Source organism: Pelodiscus sinensis, chromosome 27, assembly GCF_052426305.1.
Source record: "Pelodiscus sinensis isolate ZL-2025 chromosome 27, ASM5242630v1, whole genome shotgun sequence".
NCBI lineage: Eukaryota > Metazoa > Chordata > Testudines > Trionychidae > Pelodiscus > Pelodiscus sinensis.
The window spans coordinates 13,881,502-13,900,535 of record NC_143078.1 but is presented as its reverse complement, the minus strand read 5'-3'; the positions used below and the strand labels follow the sequence as shown (position 1 = coordinate 13,900,535).

At 52.3% G+C, this 19,034-nt stretch overlaps 1 protein-coding gene across 1 annotated transcript in view; it reads right to left on the bottom strand.

Moving 5' to 3' along the window:
* Nucleotides 1-2,631: 2,631 nt before the first annotated feature.
* IGFN1 (immunoglobulin like and fibronectin type III domain containing 1) overlaps nucleotides 2,632-19,034 on the bottom strand; it is a 42,731-nt gene continuing 26,328 nt past the window's right edge. The window contains exons 14-24 of the mRNA XM_075910234.2: nucleotides 17,998-18,133; nucleotides 16,823-17,119; nucleotides 14,678-14,977; nucleotides 12,682-12,855; nucleotides 12,173-12,301; nucleotides 11,270-11,572; nucleotides 9,282-9,370; nucleotides 8,246-8,441; nucleotides 7,089-7,388; nucleotides 6,309-6,635; nucleotides 2,632-4,906 (exon numbers count right to left, since the gene is read on the bottom strand). Coding sequence (XP_075766349.2) covers nucleotides 4,893-4,906; nucleotides 6,309-6,635; nucleotides 7,089-7,388; nucleotides 8,246-8,441; nucleotides 9,282-9,370; nucleotides 11,270-11,572; nucleotides 12,173-12,301; nucleotides 12,682-12,855; nucleotides 14,678-14,977; nucleotides 16,823-17,119; nucleotides 17,998-18,133 — 2,265 coding nt within the window. The 3' untranslated portion in view covers nucleotides 2,632-4,892. The remainder of the gene's footprint in view (nucleotides 4,907-6,308; nucleotides 6,636-7,088; nucleotides 7,389-8,245; nucleotides 8,442-9,281; nucleotides 9,371-11,269; nucleotides 11,573-12,172; nucleotides 12,302-12,681; nucleotides 12,856-14,677; nucleotides 14,978-16,822; nucleotides 17,120-17,997; nucleotides 18,134-19,034) is intronic.

Here is a 19,034-nt window from a genome sequence, read left to right as displayed (position 1 = left end):
GAGTGGGGCCGGAGCGCACTGCTTGCTGGCCCCGCCCCCGGAGACGATAGAATAGTCGACTAACCAATAAGAATTCACGAGGTTACTCGACTATCGATTAACTGATATTTAACGTCCCTACTAAGGACTCGATTCATCCAGGCCCCCCCCCCCCTTCGTTCCGAGGTATGGAGGCAGCTTGGCTCTTGTAAGAGCTTTATCTTGAGCTTTCGTGGGCACGTCTTCAGATGACCGGTCATCTGTGCCCGTCTCCATGTCTGGTGAGTCTCTGAAGTGCTACCAGACCGGTTGTTGTCTTTTACGTCTATCCTGTACAGACGAACCCGAAGCGTTTCGAAGAGCGTTGGGTGCTCACAGTCCCACAGCGCCCCCTGTGGATACTGCCGGGCAACAACATTTAGCTGCACATTAGGGTCCAGTCCATGGAACATCCCGGGTCTGGGATTCCACCCCGCCTCACCCAGATACGCGGCCCCTGCCTCCCTCACCACAGCCGCCCATTGGCTCACGGCCTGGAGCATTTTCATCCCTGAGGGGGGACGTGACAGCCGCTTTCAGGTATCTAAAAGGGTGTCATGAGGAGGGAGACAACTTGCTCATCTTGGCCTCTGGGGATAGAACGAGAAGCAATGGGCTTAAACTGCAGCAAGGGAGGTTTAGGTTGGACATTAGGAAAAAGTTCCTAACTGTCAGGGTGGTGAAACACTGGAATAAATTGCCCAGGGAGGTTGTGGAATCCCCATCTCTGGAGATATTTAAGAGCAGGTTGGATAAATGTCTATCAGGGATGGTCTAGACAGTATTGGGTCCTGCCACGAGGGCAGGGGACTGGACTCAATGACCCCTCGAGGTCCCTTCCAGTCCTAGTGTTCTATGATCCCAGGGGCTTCATGGCACCTGCTGCCTTGTGGGAGTCAGTGCCTAACCCTGGGGGGAAGCGCGTTCACGCTGGCCTGCCCAGCTGCAGTGGGGTCCACAGGCTGGCTGCAGAGCTCCGCGAAAGCTTCCTGTCAGCCATTTTCATGCGAGCTGCTTCTGGGATTCCCCGGGAGCCCTCTCTGCTTGTATGAAGGTAGCTCGGAGCCAGAGGGACCCACCAGCTCAATCAACATGTATGTTCCTCCATCACCGCTTCTCCTTCCCAAAGGAAACAGTCCTAAGGACGGGGACTCGCTGTGTGACCCCACTGACCTACCCCGGGCCAGGCTGCCCTCTGGTCTCCAAAGCCTCCACGTGGAGACACGCCCGGATTCCCGTCGCCAGTCCCGCCTTGGACCCTGTCACCCCCCGGTGGGCCAGAGACCCACTAGGCTTCCTCCTGCTGCCTGCCGTTCCCACGCTGAGGTGCACCCGTCGCCCTGGCGTTGCAGCATGCCCTACGGAGGCCTAACGCAGCAGCCGGCAGCCCCCCGCTCTTCCTCATGCTGCCGCCCAGTGGGGTGACCAGAGGACACGGCAAAGCCGCTGCTGCCGGACACAGGTGCTGCAGGGAGCTGCTCCACACACCCCTGGGAAGACCGACAGTGGCGGGAGCAGGATCAGGGACCCCAGTGTGGGCTGAGCTGCTCCCAGAGTCTCCTACGCTCACCAGGGCTCACTCTATGGGGAGATTGAGGGCCTGGGGTAGGAAAAGGAGTTTCTGGTTCAACAGAGCCAGCGTGGGGACAGCGGGATCCGGGGGGGACTGGCGTCAGAGGGCGAGCTGCAAAAGCACCCAGGCAGGTGAGGTTTCATGGCCTCCTTGTGTGGCAGCGTATTTCCAGCGCTGTGCAAGCCTCACGCCCAGTCCTGCACCGACAGCCACAGGGGCTCATCTCTGCACCCCACTCCAGAGGGTAGAAGTCGATGGCAGTTCCATTGCTCACTCTGCCACTGCTTACTGGGCTCTGAGAAGACATGCAGGGTAAATTAGAGCTAAATAACAGCACAGAGCACGGGGAGCCAGGACTGGTGGCTGTAACAAACTTTATGGGACCGCGGGAAACTTGGCCTCACCATGATAATTGGACAGCTGGCTAACTAAACTCATGCCGGACCATGGACGTGGCCGAACCAGAGAGGTTCAACCTGCATTCATGTATTTAATCTTATTCTTGGGGTCACGGTGACTGCACACGGCCGATATCAATCTGGCGGCCCACTGAGATGAAGGGATCCATTCATGCAGCCCACTCATTAGCCTGGGGTGCCCATTGCTACCTCAAACTGTTTCACTAAGATCAGTGGTATCGTTTGCCCAGTTTTATGGAAATCGCGTGTTTACTATCGAAACACGCACCATAGTTCCAAGAGCTCCAGGAAAGGACTAAGAGGGAGGTGGCGTTAGGATTCCTGGTTTCTATCCTAGCTGTGGTGCTGACTCAGTGTACGACTCTGGGCTGGTCACGCCTCAGTTTCCCCCTCTGTGAAATGGGGATAATAATAACAGAACCTGCCTTTCTAAGGTCCCAGGCAGCGAACAGGGCTATGCACGTGCAGAGTGAGAGCACTGCACAGGTCCGTGTTCTCGCCTCAGGAGCTTGTCTGGGATCTGAGACTTGGTTTCCAGTTCATGCCCAGAAAGGGTCAGGCCCCAGCATCCCTCCCATGTGGTCTGTTCATTTAAGAAATGAAGCCCTGAGGGTGCTGCTCTCACTGGGAGAGGCAAACCACCGATTATTTAATAGAATGTGCACATTAATCCGGCTGTACATAGCCAAGACCAAACATATTCCCTACAACTGGAGGTTTTCAGAGAGTAGTTTCAGAACCTCAGTCCCAAAGAGCAAGGATGATCCAGGGAACAGGACACTAGCGAGAGACCTGGGATCATGCCATTGCTTTGACACAGACTTCCTCTATGGTCATGGTCACGTCACTTAATGTCTCTGCCCTGCCTCACACGGATGTTGTGCAGTTAAAAACATTACAGATCGTGTGAAGGAGACACCTTTCTCTCCCCAGTGAGTAGATATCTGTTGCAAGTATTAGGACTGAAGAGAGAAGGAAAACTTCATTGTTTTTTATATTTGGGCTTTAAATGCATTTTCTGATTTGCAGTTAATGGAGCTAAAAGACACTTCCAACCTAGTCAATTTCATGCCGTGTGTCAGCTGCTGACCTCCTTTGGCCTTTGCTTTGTTTGATTTCAGACCTGCTAGACTCTCACAGGTTTTCCACTAAAGTGTTTCACCAGGGCACCTCCGCTATCAGTAGTTTTACAGGTGCCGTCCTATATGGTCTGTGGCTGCGCCACTGAGGTCTTTGCTCTGCACCTGCACGCAATGGTAGACACACATCAAACCCAATCAGACTGCCCTTCCCATGGCAAAGACACCGGAAAGGCAATTCGGCCACCATCTCTAAGTTCTCCGTCTAGGTCTGAGAAGGATGCAGGACCCATCATTAAGGAGCCAGGAACCTTGGGTTTGGCAGAAAGGATCAGATACGGAGCCCTCCTAATCCAATAGTTTGTCTCTGTCAGTGGTTAGGCCCAGTCACGTCAAAGAAAGATACACGTGGAGGAGTAAGATGCCCATAAAGGATGTTTCGTCCTGACCGCATCAGCTGGTGGCTGTTTTGTGCCTTGAAGCATGGGGGTTTGTGTATCTTATATTTTGTCTCTCTCTAATTTGCATACGCAGATATAAATCGGACATCCCAATCCGTCATTCTGCCCCTGCCTCATAGGTGTTCGGATACGATCGTGACAGGCAACCCTGTGGGATCGTAGGGAGACCGGTTATCCCATCAAGAGGTGGCAGGCAGCTCAGCAGGTCTGATGTAAGGAGGAGGTGGCCCTTAACACACAAATAAAAGGGGTTGGGTGAACAAGGAGAGGCTGGGGGATTTGTGAACACGACGTTCACGAGTTAGCTGCTGTTTTTATTTTGAAAAGCAAACTCCACTCCTTCTCTGGGGCTTTCATTACGTCCATTCTCCTGGACCCGCCGCTGCCATTTCTGGGCATCGCTAGTGCAAAACACGATCAAGGAAAGCACGAACAGGAGGGGGGACTTCAATAGAGCCAGCCCCATGCAAGCATTTGCCTGGCTGTGTGAGGATCCAGGGGTCACCCGTGGCCGAGTCTTGGCTCTGTCCTGTGTCCTATGAATCTGTCACTCAGACACGGCTTTGGCACCGTGTCAACGACGCGCTCTCGATCTCGGTGCTTTCATCAGAAACTGCTGCCCTCCGTCTCCATTCGGCGACCAAACTGCTCAGCACAGGCTCAATGGCTCGGGTGAAGTCGCATGCAACATTTCAGCCTTCTAACGGCACTGGGTCAAAGGCGGGGGGGAGATGCTGTGGGTGCAGGATACAGCTACATCCCAATTCAACCATCCCCGCTGGGACTTAAACACCTCTAGGGATGGAGATTCCACCCCCTCCCTAGGGAACCCATCCCGGTGCTTCCTAGGGAAACCATTTTTCCTAATATTCAACCTAGACCGCTGCAATTTGAAACCATTGCTCCTCGTTCTGCCGCCACTGAGAACAGCCTCTCTCCATCCTCTTTGGAACCTCCCTTCAGGAAGTTGAAGGCTGCTATCAAATCCCCCCTCACTCTTCTCTTCTGCAGACTAAACAAGCCCAAATCCCCCAGCCTCTCCTCGTAGGTCATGTGCTCCAGCCCCCGAATCATTTTGAAGGCCATCTTTCCCCTCTTCGGAGGGCTGCCGTACAGATTATACATCCCCGCTGCAGACTTTTCTGCTCTAAAAGCTTTTGTTTTCTGCCACACACATGCAGCACAACGCTCACGCTACAACCAACGGACCAGAAAACAAGAGACCACCTGAGACCGGCCGCTGGCAATTAAACTAGCTAGGTAGCTTTTGGTGCTGGGTCAGCTCGAACTCAAAGCTTTGCCATTTGGCTGGCTGTGCAGAACTGGCCTCAGGCGGGGCACTTCAGACGGAGGGATCTAGAAGGGAGAGAAGGAGAGGGAGGGAGATAAATGAGGCTCTCAGTGCTGGAATGACGCAGCCTGTTTGGAAGCAGACAGAAGAGCTGAAAGCGTGGAGGGGTAGAAGGGGGATTTCTGAGGAAAGGTTACATTACGAAAAGGGCCCAGTTCTTCCCGGGTGTAATCTCAGGTGTGCTGAATTGCCGCAAGCATTCATTTAACCCAGTAGGTAGATCCCCTTAGCCATAGTTTAGCCAAACACGATGAGGAGAAGGCAGAAGCTCCTCTGAGTACGTCTACGCTGCACGCAGGAGATGCGACTGGGTCGCTCCCGGGCTAGCTTGAGTCTTCACCTGCCTTTTCTCTGCTATCTCTGAACTAGGATCCAGCTAGCTCCCTGCCAATGGCCGTGGAATTCCAGCCCTGGGGTGGCGGCAGGGCCTTGCTGCTCATGTACGTCCAGGATGACTCGCTCCATCAAAGCTGCCCAGTGGAGACATACCCATGGAGGAAGAGGCAGCAGTAGGGTGGGGTAAGTAGAGGTAACGGGATGGAATCAACACAGGGACCGTTTCAACTGAATACGACTTTCACCCCATCTCACTCTGCCTGGCACAAGACTCTTCTGTCTTGACGCTTCTGCCACCTGACAGAGCTTCCCTGTGACTCTACGTCCTTCGCCCAAGGCTGGATGGACTAGCTACAAGATCTGCGCCAGCCCTGCCAGAAGTTATGGGCTCGAACCAAGGATCCGTGGCTCCCTGATGACCTGTGTTCTGCAGGAGGTCAGATCAGATCGTGAAAATGACCTCGTCTAGCCTGGACATCTGGGACTCGCCATCTACTTTCCAGTCTCAGCTGAAAGCCTATCTCCTCTGCCTGTGCTTAATTTTTATTCCCCGTCACTCGTGGATTTATGCGTAAGCTCAGGAAAGCACTACAGAGTGCAGATGAAGTTGTGTTGAAGTGGTAACTGATGCCTTGTGGTAGGCGTTCGCAAGTGGCACTGCAATGCCGTCTTACGCCCCACGGCAAGTAGCGCATAGAAGACAAGGAGCCAGGGACCATCCTGAGGGTGACCGAAGCTGAGGGCCAGAGAGATCACCAGGTATCTCGTCTGACGCCCAGCATGTTGAGCGTGGCTTGGTGGCTATAGCAGTAGCCACGGCTGCGTGGTCGGGTGGGTCTTACTCCCCATACACCCATAGGGAAGGGTGCCCCCTGCTGGGCATGAACGTCTACACACCCGTGGGAGCTGGATAGCGACCATCCTTCAATAGGCTCCTTTTTACGGCCCTTCCTCCACAGGCTCTGGGCTCCCCCAGCGGCAGCGGGTATCTGCGCAGCCCCGCTGTGAGCTCACTTTGCTGCCACTCTCGCGCCGAGCCCACAGGCACCGAGGCTTGGCCGGAGTCTTTACCTTTGATGAGGAGCCTGGCTTTGCTGGCCACGCGGCCCACGGCATTGCTGGCCTCCGCCTCGTACTCGCCTTCGTCTCGCTTGGTGACGGCGGGGATCACCAGGCAGCAGACACCGCAGGCATCGGTGCTGAAGAAGGCGGGGTCTCTGGAGAGATTCCTGCCGTCCTTGTACCAGGTGACTTTCGGCTTTGGGTAGCCACCGACTGCGCAGCTCATGTAACAGTCGGCGGCCGTGGTCACCACGTGGGGCTTCAGCCGGACGAGGAATCTCGGGGGCATATTTCGATTCACCCTCCTGTACTTGGGCAGCCGGACTTGAAACTCCTCTGTAAGAAACACACACACACACACTCAGGGGAGCCCCTGGGGTTAACGGCGGGAGGAAGACGCAGCCGTCCCCCCCCCCCTGCACTGAATCACTGCATTTGTCATTCTGCCTGCCAAAGAGCCGGGGCCTGGCTCCCTGGGTCAGGTGGCTCCTTCTGTGAATTGCCACGCGGCGGCCATAGGTGTAGGGCCCTGGCTCGCTCTGCTGTACCGAGACTCCAGTCATTGCGCCTGGGAATTCCAGGGAATGGCCCCTGTAGAGTTCGTCTACCCGCAGTATTTCCTAGAAATGAATTCTCTTGGCAGTAGGTCGATAGGTGGGAATGGAGAAATCTGGCTTCCCCGTTTCCACTGGTTTGCAGACATTCATGCCCAGCAGGGGGCACCCTTCCCTATGGGTGCACGGGGAGTAGGACCCACCCGACCACACAGTCTCTTAAACGCCTTTTTACCCTTTTCCTTCCGGACGATCCAGGGCTGCGCCGTTCCAGATGGGTCACTGGTGCCCATGCCATTTTTGGCCACCACCCTGAAGTAATACGCCCGGCCGGGGAGAAGGTTGGTGACGGTACACTTGGTGGTGTAGATCAGGTCTCGCACCACTTGCCACGAGCCCTTGCTGGAGTCACTTTTCAGGACCGTGTAGTACAGGTTCTGTTCCCACTTCTCTGTCGGCGACGGGTCCCACATCACCGTCACCGTATTGAGGACGTTCTCTTGCAGACGAACAAGGCCGGGGGGCTGTGGGATATCTACAAAAGGAAGACAATTAGTATGGAGGGAGGAGAGAAAGTGGTAGGTTTAGGAATGGTGTAACAACTCATAAACTGCATGGCGGTCAGCTATTCTGAGCAGTGTGGCCGGATAAACTTATCATAGTATCACACAGACCCTAGAGCTGGAAGGGGCCTCGAAAAGGCATTGAGTCCGGTCCTCTGTCCCCACGGCAGGACCACGCACTTCTAGACTATCCGACAGGTGTCTGTCCAACCTGCTCTTAAATATCTCCAGGGATGGAGATTCCACAACCTCCCTGGGCAATTTACTCCGGTGCTTCACCACCCTTGTGTTTAACGAGATGGTCGTTAGAGGCTCTGTTTGCTCTGCATGTACAAACCCTTCCACTGAGATGAAGGGAAGCTCACCATTACCTGGCCGGTCCCAGTGTCGCCTCTGACCCTTCTCACGATAGTTGGTGCAGCTGTGCTTGTACAAAGTGTTAACAAAGCAGTGGGCAGGGCTGTAGCGTTCTCATGGTTGGGCCCGGGTGCTCTGTTCCATTTGCTAAGCGACATTCGCGGAGCCCTGCCATGGACTGACACACCTGGCTGTGGTATGGACTCTGTAAGAGGATACAAGCCAGGGCCTCTAACAGAATACAGCTACCCCGGGGCTGGGTGGTGGAGAGCAATGTAAGGCGATGGGTGACAGTATCCATGTCAGACAGTACCCCCGGCCCCTGGCCTGCCATCTTTGGAAGATTGTATTCCCTTGCTCTTTCCTTGTCCACAGGGCTAAACGCCATCTAAAGCCATCATTCTCTGCTCAGTCCCGAGCTGGATCCTCTCCCGCCGCGTTAACCCTCCAGCCAAGCTGCCGTGCCTGGTACCTGCCACTTGGACTTGGAAGCAGAAAGATTCCTTTTTCCCCTGGTCGTTTTGAAGCACGATAGTATAGAGCCCGCTGTCCGAAAACCCAGCGGATGGGATCAGGAGTTGGCTGAGGCCATCTCTGGTGCTCACCACGGCCCTGCTGGGGAGAGGGAGCCGGTCCTTCAGCCAGATCACCTCTGGGGTGGGGGAGGCCTATGAAAGAGCAAGGCGGTTACAAGCGAATCTGCTTCTCCTTTGCATCACACAGCGCTTCCTCGCTTTGGCCTCCAAGGTTTCCTTAGTGCCAGCTTGCTTCTTTGGCCCTGGAACCATGGCCAGTGAGCGAGGGGCTGCCCGGAGCTATTCCAGCTTCACAATATTGATCAGCTCAGCGGCTAGGGCTGACAGATAAGCAAGAGCAGCCCTATTAAAAGCATCTGCTGCTTTTTGGAGGAAAGGAAGCTCGCGCTTTTTCCGTCTGATGCCACCTTGCAGTGCCTGTCTTTCAGCCTGGCTGAGCAGGGCATGGCTCCCTGTAGCACCCCTCAGTGCCACCTCGAGATCAGGCAAATGGGTCGCTCCTCTCCTCTTCAGCAGGCACCAAACCCAGACCTCCTCATCCAGGGCGCACCCAGCCTCTGCCAACCCGCAAGAGTCAGAGGTTGGATCTTGGAATCAAATCTGTGCTGCTTTCATGAGCCAACACGCACGATCGCTGCTCATGCTGCTGAGTCGGATGAACCCACCCAAGAGGGCTTTGCCAACCTCCTACCCAAGGAAAGCAAGGGAGGGGCGGGCGGGCGATTCTCCGCCACATCAAAATCTGAGACCTCGGTGCTGATACTTTGCACTTCTGAACGTCACAAGGCTCCTGCCCCGTGTTTGGAACCACGACTCTTCCAGCTGCCCAGAGGGGAATGTATACGAAGGGCAAACCAATCAGATGACCTGCCGAAAATGCTGCAGCAGAATCAAGCCCAGGACTTCGATTAGTTCTTTCTGACCGCATGCAACTGTTTGGAAGCCCATTAGCAAACGCGCTTTGGTGCTTACTTCAAAGGGAGCGTGCACTCGGATGCAACCGCCCACTTTCACGATCATGAAGTTTTTCATGGTGTCGTCTCTCAAGAACTTGGGACTAACTGGAAGGCAAAAAATAGCGAACACCATTAAAAGCCGCATCTAGTGACAAGGCTGCCGACAGAGTGGAACCCACGTGCGCTTGGAGTAGCACGTCCAGGGTTCCATTGTCTGACCGATTGTCCAAGTGAAAAAATCCAGAGCACGCGCCAAGCATCGTCTTTCCGTGCGTACGTAGGGATGGTGACTTAAGAGAGGGAAATACTACCCAAAATGTATTCACAGCTGTTGGGATACAAACCAGGAAGTCTTCTCTATGATATCCGAGACCTCTTTCACTTGCTTTTCACATTCACACCACTGAAGGTTTGGTCACAGTCAGGTTTGTGAAAAAGAAAAGGGTTACGAACACTCGTCCCTGTGTCTGCTCACAAGAGCATTGCTTTCCAGAGTATTAGCATGGCCATCTGCACAGCTCTTTGAGGGCTGGGGAGTCAGCCAGTTAACATGCGATTTGGGTGCCCAACACCACGGTGTAAATAGTGCATAGGGAATAGTGAACAGTCCACGTGACAGCCCCAGAACCCACGTTTTGAGTGACCTGCAGGGTGGTGCATGTTACCAGAAACCACGGAGGCCTCCCAGAGTATGTCTACACTGCACCCGTAGCTCGAAATAAGCGATGCAATTTGAGCTATGCACATTGTGAAGCTGATTTTGAGTCCATTTCGAAATACCTCATTTTGAAATTTAGCGCTGTCTACACAGCACTTATTTCAAAATAAATTGCTATTCTGAAACGTGCCTTACTCCTCGTGGAATGAGGTTTACAGGGATGTCGGAATAGCGAGCCCGTTATATTTCAAAATAACTGGTGCACTCAAAAGACGTGGAATAGCTATTTCGGGTTATCTCCAGGATAGACGTAGCCTTAGAGACTCAGAAGAACACATCGAATCGTGCACTTTCATGGGCAAAACCCACTTCCTCAGATCAGCTGGAGAGGAATAACAGTAACCCAGAGTTTTAGAATACTTCCAGCCCAATTAATTAGCCTCATTCACACTGGTCCTACAATTGACAGGTACCTTCCCCCCATTTCTTTTTCTGTTATAAAAGTCTGGGTTTCTGTTGTTCCTCTCCAGCTCAGCTGAGGAAGTGGGTTTTGCCCATGAACGCACATGAGTCTGTATTTCTGTTAGTCTCTATGGGTATGTCTACACTAGCCCCCTAGTTCAAACTAGGGAGGCTAACGTAGGCATTCGAAGTTGCAAATAAAGCCCAGGATTTAAATATCCCGCGCTTGATTTGCATCTTCCCGTCTGAGTGCCATTTTAAAATCCCCTTAGTCCAAACTAACTGCCCATGGCTACATGCGGCAGTCAAACGTTAACTCGAACTAAGTCCTTACTTCGAGTTAACTGTTACACCTCATTCCACAAGGAGTAACAGTTAATTTGAATTAAGGACTTAGTTTGAATTACCGTTTAACTGCCGCGTGTAGCCGCGGGCAGTTAGTTCGGACTAGTGGGATTTAAAAATGGTGACTGGACGGGAACATGCAAATGAAGCGTGGGATATTTAAATCCCAGGCTTCATTTGCAAGTTCAAATGCCTACATTAGCCTCCCTAGTTCGAACTAGGGGGCTAGTGCAGACATACCCTAAGGTGCTCCAGGACGACTCGCTGTTTTTAAAGTTACAGACTAACATGCCCCCACCACCCCCTCAGACTGATTGCACAAGGAATACAGGAGCGAAATGACTTGTGTCCACCCCTACAGGCCGAGATACTCGGCTACAAGAGGTCCCGGTGCCCCAGCGACCCCCAGGTTGCGTGGCCATAGCTCAAGGGTCAGTTTGAGTCTCCAGCCGCCAGGGCTGCTAATGGAGGGAGGGAGAGCCCCTGGCTGGTACCCGTAGGACGAGGACGGCTTTTCGGGGCAGTGTGGTTTGACTCACCAGCGGGAGGCCCGGTTCGGATGCAAGTGTCCAGAGCTACCGCTTCCCCTAGGCCTCCCTCGTTGACGGCCCTCACACGGAGGCAGTACGTCTCTCTGGCCCGCAGGCCTCTAATCGTATAGCTAGTTCTTTCTACGGGGGCAGCCGTGCACTGGGCCCACTTGAGGCTGTCAGAGGATCGCTTCTCCACCTGGTAGCCCGTGGCAGACCCCCCTGCCTCTGAGTCGGGCTTCATCCAGGCCAGAGTGATGCTGGTGTCATCAGTGCTAGTCACCCTGAGGTCCCGCACTCTCCCGGGAGGCTCTGGAAAAGGAACGTTTATTGAGACGTTGGTGTCCTCGGATTCCTGCCCCCAGCCCTCATCCATGCCCCTGGGGACTGCACTGGCTATCCAGCCAGGCACGGCCCGGGCGCCTCTGGGAGTCTGTTCCCCCTCGGAACTGTGCTGGGACTCTGCTCCCACCCGCTCCGCAGCACACTGGGAAGGCCACTCCACGTTCCACGCCACACAGGGTGATCTCGCCCCTGACCCTTGCAGCCCCTGTGGGGCCTGCCCCACATCCCCTCCCCCATATTGAGGAATCCCGCCCCATTCCCTGCAGTGCATTCCTGAGGATGTATTTTATAGTCCCACCGATGCATTTTAAAAATATACGTAACCACCGCGGGGATTCAAACCTGGGACCTCGGGAGCTTAGCAGAAGAGCCACGACAGCCTGAGCTATAAAGCCAGCCCAGGCTGGAGAGGTCTCTTGTTGTTATCTGTGGCTGAAAGTGGTCTAAGTGCCTAGCTGTGGGTTACAGATCCACATTGCTTTCTGGGTACCAGACACCCCTGGATTCACCTCCTTGGCCATTTCCTCCTCTCTCAGTGCCCCCTATCCAGGACAATGGGCCACTTACTCATGGGATCTCGAGCAAAGACGGCATCCGACGGCGCACTGGCCTCGCCCGCCCCTGCGGCATTGACAGCAGCCACGCGGAATTCATACTGCAGGCCCGCCTGCAGCCCCGCCACCACCCACTGCCTGCCTGTGGAAGGAAAGATCAGGTTCAGGCTGGGATCAGCGGTCTCCGCAGCAGGGTATCGCGGGACAATTCTTCCATCCGTTCATTGCACCCCAGGGAACTGCCCAGTCTACCCGCTTCCTGCCGAGGAACACCCACGGAGGAGCCAAAGAAGCCCTCCCCCCACCGCCGCTGTCATTAGCACATTGCTCTCCCCTCCCAAGTGCAGGACTCTGGACTTGTCCTTGTTGAACCTCATCAGATTTCTTTTGGCCCAATCCTCCAATGTGTCTAGGTCACTCTGGATCCTATCTCTGCCCTCCAGTGTATCTACCTCTCCCCCTAGCTTAGTCTTCTTGCCTTCCTACAGTCTTTCCGCTTGTTCCGAGCTCTCTGCTGCTTACCTGCTATTGGCAGGTCAGTGATGGGTGTCCAGATGCTGCTGCCTTTCTTGCGTTTCTCAACGACATACCCCAGGATTTTGGAATTGCCAGTTTTAGGAGGTGTTGTCCAAGAGAGCTTGATGGACTCTTTGCTGGCACTGACAATCATAGGCGGAGCAGGGAGGCCAGGGAAAGCTAGGAAAAGATTAGCCCTTCGTTATTAACAGGCATTTCTGCTCCATCGTATGACAAGAATGGGTTGGTTCTGCCAGGGTTCCCCAAATGTGTATTCAGATGAGTCACCTTCTGAAGGTAGAAGTGAGACCTATGATTCAGTGTTCTGCACTGCAGGGCAGCTCCATGATGGGAGCATGGAGGAGGAGCTTGTCCAGAGTAGGGATGTCAAAGGTTAACCAGTAAGTCTCACCCTTAATGGTGTGGCTTACCAGTTTCAATTCACTGGTGGGAGCTGGAGCAGCTCTGCACCCACCACAGGCAGGAGGCTCCTCCAGCTTAGCATGGCCTATCAGAGACAGAGGCACTCTACCTTGGCCGGAGCTTGTTTGTCCTGCAAGTCCAAAGGCGATTGGGCAAGTGATACATGTGACCATGCCACCTGTGACTGGGATTCCATTTTGACTCTAGTATTTTTGCATGGAAGGGGGGGATGTAAAACGAAAAGTTCCCGCCCTGGGGGAAAGACTATTTAAGCCAGGAGAAGCTATCAGCCCTTTGTCTTCATCTGGCCTAGAAAACCCAAAAGGATACAAAGGACTGGAGATCCAGGTGAAGGTAAAAGAGTCTCTGACCTGACAATTATGCCTGAAATAAGAACAGATCTTTAGGGTAAGAATTTGCTTGTAATAAGTTTTTTAATGAATGACTAGCGATGCATTTTCTTTTCATTTTAATGTAATAACTTACTTTGATCTGTCTGTTTTCACTTGCAATCACTTAAATCCAACTGTTGGTACTTAATAAAACATTTTTGTTTACTACCAAGCCCAGTAGTAAACAGGCTTGGTAGTAAACAAATAACTCTTACTTGGAGGAACAACCAGTGTGCATATTTCTCTTTCACTGATAAAGAGGGTGACTGTACACATGAGCTTTCCCCGTGTTAAACTTTGACACAAAGACAGATTTATGGAGGGGAGATAATCCTTTTCGGGAGCTGGTTTTGTGGGTGCTGTGCCCTAGAACTGCATTCTCCCAGAGCTAAAGTGGTTCAGTGCCTGCATTGCTCTTTGGGGGATGATTACCCCAACTCTGTGCCTTATCTGGTTATGGCAGAGGATCTGGCCCAACAGGACAGGCTAGTGTGGAACTCCAGACAACAAAAAATGGCAGGTATCAGTGGCATGATCAGCACACAAGGGAACAATCCCCAGCCACACCCCATGACAACCACGTTCGCGTTCAGTTGACAAGAGTCAGGCTTCCAAACCTTCCATTCAAACTGGGAGAAAGTTCAGATTTGGAGCAAAACCCCAAATATGCTATTTTCATTCAGCTTCGGCTTTCAGAATGGGAGTCTCAGGGTGTGTCTAGACTACACCTCTCTGTTGACAGAGAGATGCAGATTAGGCACATTGAAATTGCTAACGAAGCAGGGATTTAACTATCCTGCGCCTCTTTAGCATAAACATAGCTGCCGCTTTTTTTTTTCAAAACGGAGTTTTTTAGGAAAAAAGGCAGTCTAGACGTGGATCTGTCGAAAATAAAGCCTTTTTCGACAGATCCTGTAAATCTCATTTTTTGAGGAATACAGGATCTGTCAAAAAAGGCTTTATTTTCGACAGATCCGCATCTAGACTGCTTTTTTTTCCGAAAAAAACTCTGTTTAGAAAAAAAGCGGTGGCCATGTTTATGCTAATGAGGTGCAGGATATTTAAATCCCTGCTTCATTAGCAGTTTCGATGTGCTTGATTTGCATCCCTCTGTCGACAGAGGGATGTAGTCTGGACATAGCCTCACCTGACTGGAAGATGTGTCTTCACAAGGTTCTTCCTCTTACCTTTGGCTGAAGCCATCACCTCATCTGACTCCAGCGACTCGCTGGTTCCCTCTGCGTTCACTGCGCGCACCCTGAAGCAATAGCTTTTGTCTCGCTCCACCTTGTTGGTAGTGAAAGTGCTGCTGTTCCTGCTGGTTTCGCCCAACGTCACCCAGGTTTTTCTGCCCACCTGCTGCCTCTCTATAATGTAGTTCTGCACTGGTTTGCCCCCATCGTCCTTGGGGGGCTTCCATCGGATGGTTATGCCCGTTGTGGAACTGTCCACCACCTCTATGGGGCCCCTGGGTTTCTGTGGCTTGTCTGAAAGGAGAAGGAAAAACAGGGAGCAAAAAGTCCTACATCTGTTCTTGAGCATGACCTCTTGCTACTCAAGCTAGGCAACTCGGGGTCAGCTGGCAGAGACGGCAGCCGAATTAACACTAGTAAGATTGCTTGATTAAACATCCAGCCATCTACTAGGAGAGCAGGGCTTGGATCATCCAGTCTGCTCTTCCCAGAGTTGATCATTGCCAGGGATACTTCATCAAAGTAACTCCCTTTGACTTGACCAAGACCTAGACACATGTATACTAGGACGTGTTCTTAAGAACCTTTCCATTTCCTTTAGGGCCAGAGATGGCTCCAGACTAGAGCCATTTATCAAGCTTACCCCAAACCGGGGGTGTTCAGGTGAGAGGAGCCCATTTCTGGTTTGCCAAAAAGCCCAAACCCAACCGAAACCCCGACAAACCAAAGCCAGACACATCCTCGTCAAGTCCCAGTTTTGTATCACATACAAACGGATGAAACCCAGAAGCAGGGAGTCACCCCCACAAATGCAGGTGGCATGGATTAAACGGGAGCCAAATCTAAACCAAGCCGATGCTGAATTTTGAGTTTGTCCATCTGCGTTTGGGAAGCCGTTCCACTTTCTACGAGTGCCTGCCCTACAGAGCTGTGCCACAATTTAAATAATCGCGGCTTCATTTAAATTTACATGGCTGCCGCGCTGAGCCGACAAACAGCTGATCAGCTGTTTGTCGGCTCAGCGCGCTAGTCTGGACGCTCCCGCACCGACCTGAAAGCCCTTTATCGACATCCCCGCTATGCCTCGTAGGATGAGGTTTACCGGGGAGGTCGATAAAAAGCTTTCATTTCGACAGGGGAGTGTCCAGACTAGCGCGCTGAGCCGACAAACAGCTGATCAACTGTTTGTCGGCTCAGTGCGGCAGCCATGTAAATTTAAATGAAGCCGCGATTATTTAAATCGCGGCTTCATTTCCCTTTGCCAAAAAAACAAATCTACATGGCTCCGTCGACGGAGCCATGTAGTTTAGATTTACCCTAAGAGAATTGATTATTTATCGTAGTGATTTATCACCTCGGTGTAATTACTTGGATTTTGGTAGGTGCATTTGAGCTAGTTGGCATTTTTAGTTGGCATTTTTCTTCCTGGAGAAATGACTGATCTTTATTTGACCTTTACACTTAAGTTCCTGTAGCTCTAAGGGGCTGAGTTTCAGTGCAAAAAGGGGGATGCAGAAGTAAACTGTATCATTTAGAAAGTGAGGGAGATGATCTTAATTTGGCTAATCCACCTGGAAGTCTTTAATCTTCTGCTAATTACTAGGCATGACAAAGTTACGTCAAGTGATGTGGCAACTTCCCTCCTGCCCTTCTTTCCCAGCTGCTGAGATGCCAACGCAAACCTCCTGTGCATGGCTTTTGGGTGTCGGACCCATGTAGGTCGATGGGGAGACAAGTCGGGAGGGAGCCAATAAAGGAGCAAGGACAGGCCTGGGAGATCTACACCCCATTGCACGTTTTGCCATTCAATCCTGGAGATCACTGAGCAGCTCCCGAAGGTGCCAAGCGGCCCACGTCTCATTAAAGTCAGTGGGAGCCGCAGGCACTGGTCACTTTTGGGAGTCGCTCGGCACCTTGTCTCCTTTCAGTTTACGTGGGTGAGGTGGGGAGGAATGAACCCGGCCGGCTCTCAGAGATCCTTCCTAGCGGTGCTCTGTAACAGCCCCGAAGAGGGGCTGCTTCTGCGTGCGCCATGGCACTAGGCAAGCCTGTCTCTGGAGGCTCAGCGGGAGAGATCCCAAAACCAACCTACAAGGACTTCCCTCGGAGCCCGAGGTGGAGGACTCCTGAGGCTCTCACCTATCACCTCCAGCCTCACGCTGGCCTCCAGGGCCCCGCTCTCGTTTTTCAGCTTCACGCTGTAGTCCCCGCAGTCCATCCTCCTGGTGCTGGAGATGAACAGCCGGGTGAAGTTGTCCCCCTTGTCAATATGGACCCTGGCATCGGCCAGGAGCTCGGCCCCGTCTTTTAACCATCCGGCGCTGACCGGCTTCCGGCCCTCGAATGGGATTTTGACGGTGGCGTTCTGCCCTGCCTTGACTACCAAGGGCTCCTTCATCAGCTTTCCCAGAAGAGCCTTGTCAACGGTGGGAGAATCTACATTCATTAACAAACAGAAGTCAAAGGAGGAAACTCACGCTGGGTTAGCTGCCGCTGGAGGTTTTCAACCCTGTCCAACCTGCTGCTCTTGGGCCTGATCCCAACGAGAGTCCCTGGGACCGAACACATGGCAGGTGGGACTCTAGATCTCCCAGGCTCTGGATCGTAATTTGTAATCGTATTACTGTATGCTGGGGATGTGGGCAGTGCACCCGCTGCAGAAAGTTAGCGCCTGGCCCAATGCCGGGACTTTGTTCTTGCTCCTGCCCTGGGGTGAGTCTCATCCAACAGCAGTAAGCGCACATGCGAACTCAGAGACAGTTTCTGATTACGTGCCCCAGCTGGTCCAGCCCTTCCGGCTAACAGTGCAGCGCACCGGAGGGAGGGGTGTAATTTACAGAGACGTCTTGGCTGGTTTAAGAGCGACATTGCTTTCCATTCTGTCTCTTCAGGTCTCGTGGGTATTAAATTTGCATTACAATGGCTACATCCACCACTGCCCACCGGCTGGTTTTCCTTCTATTTCCCCATTTTTCTTCACATTTTCTCTCTTTGTGTCCACCCAAACTCAAACCTGGGATATGACATGCAATAAACCCTGGGTGTGCGCGTTTGCGGCCGCATTGGCAGTTAGTTAGGAAAAGCCCGCTCTCCTTCCCAAAAATGGGCACTAGAGCCAAGACGCAACCCATCTCTCTCCCATTCCACTGCAGTTCTGTCACTGCCAGGCCAGCCTTCGAACCAAACCACTCCTTTTGGAAACACCGCTTGACATTCAAGCATGTGCAGGCTCCTGCATCAGGAACAGGAGCATGCATACTGCTTTGCTACCAGCTCAGCACTACTAGGCAGTGAAGCGAGTTGAACAGACTTGCCTTCCACAAAAATCGAGGCTTCCGTTTTCTCTCCTTCAGCTTCAAACTTGCATTTTCCAGCAAGACTATCTTTCCCTGTGCTCCATTTGTGGACCAGATCTTCTTTTTCTGAAGACACTTCCTCCGGGCCTGTTGGCTGCCGAAAAAGGGCAAAGAGACATAATTTTTTTGCAGGCACGCTCAAACACTTGGGCAGGAAAAGTGTCCAAAGGGGCTTTGTGGTTTATTAATATGGCTATTCAAAATTAAGACAGTCAAAGCAAGAGGATAACACGCTAGAGTTGTTTGGAAAAAGAATATTCAACTGAAGCAAAATTATCGTCAACACCCCCTAGTTTCATCAAACATATTTAGATTTTCATTTTTCATTATTGCTTAATTACCGTGTTTTAATTTGATTAATTAACTGGTGACACTTCACAACAACACTGATGGACCAACATATGCCTCATCCAAAATCCATTAAACCACCAAGGCCTTGATACAAAGTCCATTAAAGTTAACGTATCTAAGATTATCCTTTTTTATGGTACTTAAGAGGGATGTGCCCACAAATACAGCACGCTTGGAAACCAGCTTGTATCCATTGGATAGACCTACATGCAGTTTTGGATCAAGCCCTAATATAGCTAAGCTGTCTCCTTTCCTCTGCAGAAAAGGACCCGGAGATTGCAGTGGATGAGAGGCTGGATATGAGTCAACAGGGCGCCCTTGTAGCCAAGAAGGCAAATGGCTCATTAGGGTGCATTAGGAGGAATGTTGCCAGTAGATCTAGGGATGTGATCATTCCCCTTTATTCGGCACTGGTTATAGTGTAAGCCATAGGTGGGCCTGCAGGGGTTAAATTTCATCTAGGCCAGTCTTGAGGACTGCTAGCGCAAACACCAGGTGTTCTTTACCAGACAGCCTTCACCAGCCAAAACTCCCCTTGCTTGCTAGCTGAGAACCTCGTATGGGATAAATAACATGACCTCGACTCTCAGCCCCGGGGGAATGTTGAGAATGGCATTGGGCCAATTCGCGCACACTTGGTAAAC